Source organism: Chrysochloris asiatica, unplaced genomic scaffold, assembly GCF_000296735.1.
Source record: "Chrysochloris asiatica unplaced genomic scaffold, ChrAsi1.0 scaffold00213, whole genome shotgun sequence".
In the NCBI taxonomy this organism is placed as follows: domain Eukaryota; kingdom Metazoa; phylum Chordata; class Mammalia; order Afrosoricida; family Chrysochloridae; genus Chrysochloris; species Chrysochloris asiatica.
In genome coordinates, this window is record NW_006408731.1 from 4,903,385 (window position 1) to 4,912,340 (window position 8,956).

At 39.5% G+C, this 8,956-nt stretch overlaps 1 protein-coding gene across 1 annotated transcript in view; it reads left to right on the forward strand.

Moving 5' to 3' along the window:
* The window catches only part of LOC102830793 (cytidine monophosphate-N-acetylneuraminic acid hydroxylase-like), an 83,445-nt gene extending 75,060 nt beyond the window's left edge, over positions 1-8,385 (forward strand). The window contains exons 10-13 of the mRNA XM_006872825.1: positions 419-593; positions 3,175-3,291; positions 7,736-7,851; positions 8,310-8,385. Coding sequence (XP_006872887.1) covers positions 419-593; positions 3,175-3,291; positions 7,736-7,851; positions 8,310-8,385 — 484 coding nt within the window. The remainder of the gene's footprint in view (positions 1-418; positions 594-3,174; positions 3,292-7,735; positions 7,852-8,309) is intronic.
* The last annotated feature ends 571 nt before the right edge of the window (positions 8,386-8,956 follow it).

Genomic DNA, 8,956 nt, shown 5'->3' on the forward strand with positions numbered 1-8,956 from the left:
TTTTTTTTTTTTATTGTGAATTGAGTGAAAGTTTACAGAACAGATCATCAGTTTTACATTTAAGAAATTCCATCTTAATGATTGCATCTCCTCCATGTAACACTTCCTCCCTGAGGTTCCCGTTTCCATTCCTCCTTCTTTCCCACCCTTTCGGGATGTTCTTCTTAGTTAATGCTGCCCTTTTGATCTTGAATAGTTGATGATTCTATGGTGTGCATACTCACTAGTGTTTTGTCCCCCACCATCTGACACAGGGGTGACTTCAATTCCACAGTTGAAGGGGGACCACGAATCATAGTCCTGGGTTCCCACAGCCTGGTTGATTTTTTAAATTTGATAATTAAGTGCTAACTTTGGCCCTCTAGGTGTATTTTGTTGCTTTGTTTCTTCATCACCTTCTTTCTTTTGTGTCTTGAAGCAAGGGCATCACAGAGCCTCCAGAAGGAACTAAAATTTACAAGGATTCCTGGGACTTTGGCCCATACTTGAAACTCTTGAATGCTGCCATAGAAGATGAAATATTTCTTCACTCATCCTGGATAAAAGAATACTTCACCTGGGCTGGATTTAAGAATTACAACCTTGTGGTCAGGGTATGCTGTTAAGTGTCATTTATCTTTGCTTTCCTGTATCATTGTAATATATGAAAACCCATTAGTATCCCAGACTATCTCCCAACAAGCTCCTTAAACCCTACTGACTGCCTAACAGAAAACAGATCTAATAACGTGATGAACCAACCATTCCTCACTGAACAGTTAGGGAATGTTTCCAAGTCTAGTTCGGTTTCTCTTTTGAAGCATTCTGTTACTTCCTATCAGCACATGTTTATTGTTTGTTGGTTTTGTTTTAGATGTCTTTTTGTTTGTTTTCTTAGCATGGCAGGAACAGCTATTTAAACTGTGGGGCTGGAAGGTGGGATTCACTCAGGAAGATGAGAAAGCAGCAGCTAATTCTTATCTGCAACTGTGGTGAGGACTGCATTGCACAAACCAAGAAGTAAGCCTAGAACTACTACTTTAACTGAACCCCAACACGTACACACAGAGTCCATAAGCCAAGCTGTTTAGGTAGTAACCTGGTCACCAGAGCTGAGGGTGTATCCAAAAGCAAAGTAAGTCCTGATAGGCAGGAGCTTCTGGACAAGAAAACCAGCTGCCTTTGAGTTGACTTCAACTGGGGGTGACCCCCAGAGTCTAAGAGTACAGCTGTGCTCCTGGGGTTTTCAACGGCTGTGATTGTTTGGAGGCAGATCACTTCCCACAGGATCCCTTAGGTGGTACAAAGAGTTAATGTCCTTGGCTGCTAACTGAAAACTGAGGTGCAAGTCCACCCAGAAGTTCCTAGGAAGACAATACCAGTAATAAACTTCTGGAAGACCACAGCCGTTGAAAACTCTGTGGAGCACAGTTCTACTCTGACACACAGGGAGTCATAATGAGTAAGAATTGACTTGAAAGCAACTCATGACAACAGGGATTCCTGTGGGAGAAGGAAGAGGCCAGAAATGGGCCAGAAAGAACCTCAGTGTTGGTGAGTAACCAACCACCCCTGGCTTGGTGTCTGAGTTTGTGTGTGGAGAGCCAAACTCAGGCTTCTTGTTGTTGTTAAGTGCCTTCGAGCTGGTTCTGACGCATAGCCACCCTGTGGAACCACCAACCTTGGTTTGAGCCACCAACCTTGCAATTCAAACCAACCTTACGGTCCTGTGCTTATCATACAGTGCCACACCAGGACTCAAGTTTAGGCTAGGCCTCAGGAAATTGACACCTGTAGCACTGTGGATTAATGAGCTGGACTGCAAAGGTGGTTCAAGCTCAACAGTCACTCCTTATAAATTCTCTACAGGGTCACTATGGGTCTGAACCCACTCGATAGCATGTAACCACAACACTTTTAAAGACAGGGATCATTATTTCCGTTGTGAACACTATTCTCAAGTTTGCCATTCAAGCCCTGAGCATTAGTACCTGACAACACTCCCCATTCTTTAAAGCAGCGACACCTCGGAACCTACCTGGGTGTCAGTGCCAGTCTAAGTTTCCACTTGTCAATAGTGAGGTGAGTAAGACTGAGATTTTATGTGGTTTATACAAAGATGCCAACTTTCTTGTTTTGGGATGAACTATCATAATCCAGGATTATGTTCTTTCCTATTGTTGAGTTATTTGAACGGCAAGGTCGGTGGTTCAAGTTCACCAGCTACTCCTTGGAAACCCTATACAGGGTTGCTATGGGTCAGAATTGACTTGACAGCACTTAACAACAACATTGTTGGGTGGTTAAAACATTCTTCCTTTAATGAAATTTAAAAGATAATAGGTAGTAGTGACCATAGACGTAAGCATTTTTGTTTGTTTTTGAGCTCTCACTTGACAAAACACATGTTTGAAAATTATCTCCCAAATAATTTTTAGAAATTTGTCTTTGGAATCCCAAAACCTGGAAAATGCTGGTCTAAATGATCATTTTAGTTAGACGACGGGAAACAGAATGCTTTGGGAATTTTAAATGAAACTATTTAATTTAACTGCTTTATGACAGTGAGAAACACTGATATTTATTCCAACGTGATTTAACACACCTACCACATGAGGATGGCACGGGACCAGACAATGTTGTGTTCTGTTATAAATGAGATCACTATGAATTGGAACCGCTTAGACAGCACCTGCAAATTTATGGTGGTTTTGGTGTCTGATTGATAAGAGTACTTAAGATAATGACAATGTTCTCCCTAAATCTGATTAATGTTAATAATAAGAAGTAGTTTTGCTAGAGTCAAAGACTAGGATTAGAATATTTTCAGTTCAGAAAAGAGAGAGAAAGGGAGTTGGTTTTTTTTTCCGTATTAATTCCAACTCATTACTATTTACCATTTTAAGGAGCTCTGGTAGTGTAGTGGTTATGAATCGGGCTGTGAACCTTAAGGTCAGTGGTTCAAAACTACCAGCCGCTCCATGGGAGAAAGATGAGGCTTTCTATTCCCGTAAAGATTTACACCCTCGGAAACCCTGTACCGGGTCGCTATGGGTCAGAACCGACTCTACGGCACTTAACAACAACTATTTACGATTTTAGGGCTTTGGGGTCTTACATAGCCTAGAATTTTTTAAAGACCTTGACCACCCGATTAATATGGTTCTTCCCTTTACCATGTTGTCATTTGCACAGATGATTGAGACAGATGAAGACTTCAGCCCTTATCCTGGAGGATACGACTATTTGATTGACTTTCTAGATTTATCTTTCCCAAAGGAAAGACCAAGTCGGGAACATCCCTATGAGGAAGTAAGCAGCAATGCTATTGGATGTTTTTCTTTCTTCCTTCCTTCCTATTTAATCAACATCTTATTTTAGATTCACAGAAAAGTTGTAAAGAAAGCACAGAGAACGTAGTTAGCATTTTACATTGCTACTGCACGTTTGTCAAACCTCAACATAAATAAAACAAAAAGCCTCCCAACTGGAGTAAAAAGCAACAGCATAGTAAAAGGAGAAAATACTGGAGTTGTCAAGGATTTCGTTGTACTTGGATCAACAATTAACACCCCTGGAAGCAGCAGTCAAGAAATCAAATGATGTATTCCATTGGCCAACTCTGTTGTAAAAGAATTCTTTAAAATTTTAAAAAGCAAAGACATCACGTTGATGACTAAAGTACACCTAATCCAAGCAAAGGTGTTTTCAATAGCCTCATATGCATTTAAAAGCTGTACAATGAAAAAAGAAGACTGAAAAAGAATGGATACATTTGAATCATGGTATTGGCAAAAAATATTGACTATACCATGGGCTGCCAGAAAAACAAACAAATTTATCTTGAAAGAAGTACAGCTAGAATACTCTTTTGAGTGATGATGGCAAAACTTCATCTCACTTACTTTGGACATGTTATTAGGAGACACCAGTCGCTGGAGAAAGGATATCATACTTAGTAAAGTGAAGTGTCAGTGATAAAGAGGAAGCTCCTAAACAAGATGAATTGACACAGTGGCTACAACAATGGACTCTAACATGCTTATTATTGTGAGGATGGTACAGAACCAGGCAACATTTTGTTCTGTTATACATGTGATTACTGAACCACAACCAACTTGATGGTACCTAACAATAACAACAGAAATGAACCAACATTGAACATTATTGTTAACTGTATTCCGTACTTCTTTCTTTTCAAATCTTTTTTGATGATTGGTTTTATCTACCTGCTTACTTTTAAACACTTGGGCAGTATAAACTATTATGAGGCCTGGGAGCCTTGGTCTCTACCTTCCGTTCCCTTCTCTCCAATGATGTCTCCTTTCCATGTGAATCTCTATAAAAGGAGTTAGTCAACATAAATTAATGCACATATTGTTGAGCTACAAATTTAAATAAGTCCATCAACTGGCTTATATAAAAGAGAGAGTAGAGCCATGACTTTGGAAACAGCTTCACACATGGTGATTGAACTATCCTGAGCCTTGTTTGTTGTTTTACTTACATAGGGCTTATTCCCACTTGATCAGGTGGTTATGAGAATCAAGTGACACCGTATATGAGCAAACATTATAACTGAAATGCTACATAAACGTAATTTAGGAGAAGATACAAATTAATTGATCTAATTATATCCCCAAATCTAATCAATCGCCATAACTATGTTCAGGACACCAAGCCTGTCCTTAAGAATCATTGCTTGTGTGATGCCCTGACTGTAGAGGTTAAATGTTCTTTCATAAAATAGATGTGGTCTTAAACTATATTTTTATAAATTGACTAGTATTTTTATGTTCAGTAAAGTATTAGTTATTGAATAAAGTCCTATATTGAAACTTCAGTAAGCCCATTAACCTACTACCTGTTTTGTGGGTCTTAAAAAACTGGATTTTTATATATAGCTAAACATCATCAGAAGTATCATAAAAACAATAACTCTCTGCCACTGAGTCGATTCTGACCCATGGTGACCCTGTATAAGGTTTCTGAAGGTGTAAATCTTTACAGGAGCAGAACTCATTTGGGAACAACTGAGGTTTGGAACTGCTGATATTTAAGACAGCAGTTCAGTACCTATCCTAAAATTCCACCAGGGCTCTTTTTATGAAGTATCATGGCGCTGTAGGATCAGCAGGTTGGCAGTTCAAACCAACCAGCTGCTCCTTGGAAACCCTATACCTTGTCATTACGAGTCGGAACAGATTCAACGACAGAGTTTAACAACAGTAATATAGATGATAAATACCTTTACACTCATTGTGAACAAAACAGATCTTTATTTTTGCTTTTATTAACAAACACATAGCTTGTTTTAGGTTAAGCAGAGATCTAAACAGTATATAAACATTGTCATTTAATCCTCGTAACAATCCTATGAACCCTATGAATTATTATATTCCATGTTTTATAGATGAAGAGATTTGCACACCAAGAAGTTGAATAATTGACCCAAAGTTGTACAGCTAGTTGTTGTTGTTTTTAGGTGCCGTTGAGTCGGTACTGCCTCATAGTGACTGTACAGGTAGTAAATGGTGGCAAAGGGGTTTGAACTGAAGAGCTCTATTCTCTTAGCCACTGTGTTGTCTCTCAAATGTGAATTTATAAAATCTATAAATTAAGATGTCTGTTATCCTTAAAGGAGACTCATCTTTGGTATCTTTAAAATCAAAAACAAAAACAAAAACAAAAATTCATAGAACTCATTTAAAGTACTTTATTTGAAATACAAAATATAATTTTTCATAACTTTTTACAGTGCATCTGCTGAATGAAGCAAGTAACAGTCACGTTGTAGATTTAATTACAAAGAAACAAAACAAAGCAAAAAACAAACCTGTTGCCATCAAGTCAATTCTAGCTCATGATGACCTCTGACCTCATGTGTGTCAGAGTAGAACGGTGCTCTATAGGGTTTTCATTGGCAATGTTTCCTAAGTAGATCATCACACACTTCTTCTCAGATACCTCTGGTTGGACCTGAAACTCCAAACTTTTGGTTAGCAGCTGAGTGTATTAACCATCTGCACCACCCAGGGACTCCGGATTTAAGCACACTGGTGGGCAAGTCATCCCACTGATCATACTTGGTGGTCTACAATATGTCTCTTAGTATTTTTCTTCCCAGGAAAAAGAACTTAGGCTATATGGAAAAGAGCTAAAGGCATGATTTGGTCAAGGACTCACCAATTGGCTCTAAGTTCTGTAGGTGAAGAGCCAGCTAATAGGCTAGGGGACCCCTAGATGTCAAAATATTGGTCCAATATACCCCAAATACACTACTTTTCTTAGTTCTCTCTACCAAATTGACTTCATTTATTCAGAGAGCTATGTGAAGGCATTTGTTCAGGAGCCATGCAGAGGGAAAGACGTGAACAGTGTCTTGTTACCTCCATCCTTGTGCTTCCCCCTGTCCTCCATACGACCCCCACATCTGAGCGCTCCTCCGCATGTCTTTTGAAATTTTCTGTTCAGCTCTTTTACGTCATCATTATTTAATCTATATGCTGAGAAAATAATCTGATAAACTATACTTTATGAAGAAGAACATGGCATCAGGATTGGAGGAAGGCTCATTAACAACCTGTGATATGCAGATGACACAACCTCTATTGCTGGAAGTGAAGAGGATTTGAAGTACTTGCTGATGAAGATCAAAGAATACAACCTTTAGTATGGATTACAACCCACTGCAAAGAAAACAAAAATCTTCAAAACTGGACCAATAAACAACATTGTGATAAATGGAGAAAAAATGAATTTCCAAGGATTTAATTTTACTTGGATCCACATTCAAAGCTCTGGGAAGCTATAGTCAAGAACCCAAATAGTGCATTCCATTGGGAAAATCTGCTGTACAAGACCTCTTTATAGTGCAAAAGAGTAGAGATGTCACCTGACCTAAGCTATGGTATTTTCAATCACTTCATATGCATGTGAAAGCTGGAAAATGAATAAGGAAGACCTGAGAAGAATTGATGCATTTTAATTGTTTAGTTTGCAAAGAATATCGAAAGTACCTTGGACTCCCAGAAGAATAAACAAATCTGTCTTAGAAAAAGTACAGCCAGAATGCTTTTTAGAAACTAGGATGGGGCAATTTTGTCTCCCGTACTTTGGACATGTTATCAGGAGTGACCAGTCCCTGAAGAAAGACATCATGCTTGGTCAAGTGGACGGTCATTGAAAAAGAGGAAGATTCCCCAAGGAGATAGATTGACACTGTGGCTGCAACAATGGCAACAAACATCACAACAATTCTGAGGAGGGTGCAGGACCTGCACCAACAGTCTTTCACTCTGTTGGGCATAGGTTGGTGGTGGAATCGGAACTAACTTGACAGCACCTAACAATAGCAACAATGATTTTAAGTATTTTATGTGCATTGACTTGTTAAATCCTTACAACACTCCTATAAGGAATGTTCTATTATTATCTTCATTTTGTAGATGAGGAAACTGAGGCTCAGAGTGCTTACCAAGATCACCTGCTAGAAGCTGGATTTGAACTCAGAGTCTGTGTTCTTAACCATTACATTATGCCAGCTCTTGATCCACTTTCTGTGTTTCTTCGTTCAATATCCACTACACTGTGTTCCTTCTTTTTCCCTCTGTCTGTAATATCTGCTCCATCTTACTCCTTTCTTAACTCCCAATGCTTCTGCCATCAAGGGCAGCTACTTCTCCCAGGAACACTGGGGATGTGATAATCCGTGCTGACTGAACTGTCCCGGCATGTTGCTTTGTGTCTGTTTCAGATCCGCAGCCGGGTAGATGTAATTAGACATGTGGTGAAGAATGGTCTACTCTGGGATTACTTGTATATAGGGTTTCAGACCAGAATCCAGCGGGATCCTGACATATACCATCATCTGTAAGTCTGAAAACCCCTAGGCCACTCCCGAGGATACCACGGATAGATAGAGAAGCAATATCAGTGACTGCCTATGCCCTCCAATTCTGATGGATACGTGACATTTCCATATTAGAGCTTCCTTCCTTTGCCAGCTTTTTCAAAAGCAAATCTGGTTAGGAAAGTGTAACAATTGACAAGTGCCATTAATTATACATCCATGTGATGTGTTTCCCATCCTTTCTGGGAGTAGCTTTTAGTATAGGAAGTGAGAAACGTTACACTAAAGTAAAAGCAAGACACATCTGTCTTGTTTTAAGTGGCAATGTTCAACACACTGAACAAGGCAAGCTACAAGGACAGCGGAACATGGATGCTATCTCTGAGGGAAGCTGAGTGTCAGACACCAACCAGACGCTGGCAAAGTGACAGGCATGGAAGAGTCAAAAATATATCTCCATGCTTTATCTCTCTTACAGGTTTTGGAACCATTTTCAAATAAAACTCCCCCTCACACCACCCAACTGGAGGTCCTTCCTGATGCACTGTGGGTAGAGCAGACCTGGGTAAGGTATCTCTCAGAGGTAAGGCATCCTATAGGTCTGGGACACACCTGCACCATGTGTCCATGATGTTTTGTCAGGAATCTAAATTAAGCAGGTGTGATTTCTGTCTGAAAGTTGCCTTATGGGAGAATGAGATAAGCTAACATTACAAGAGGAGCCCCTGGGTTGTGCAAATGGTTAATGCACTTAGCTGCTAACTGAAAGATAATAGGTTGGAATCCACCCAGAGGATCCTCAGAAGAAAGAACTATTTCCAAAAAATCCACTCATTAAAAACTCCGTAGAGCACAGTTCTACTCTGACACACGTGGGATCACCATGAATGAACTTGACAGCAACTGGTTAACATTACAAGAAGAACATTCAAGTCTGAAAATAAGTAAATAAAATGAATGAAAATATATTCAAGCCAAAGAACATAGAATCTTTGGCCTCACAGAGGTGAATGTGAAGCCAATTATCAAACAAAATAAAAAATTATTTCAAGCTGTGAATTGTTGTTGTTGTTGTTAAGTGCCATCGAGTCGGGTCCGACCCATAGCGACCCTGTACAGGGTTTC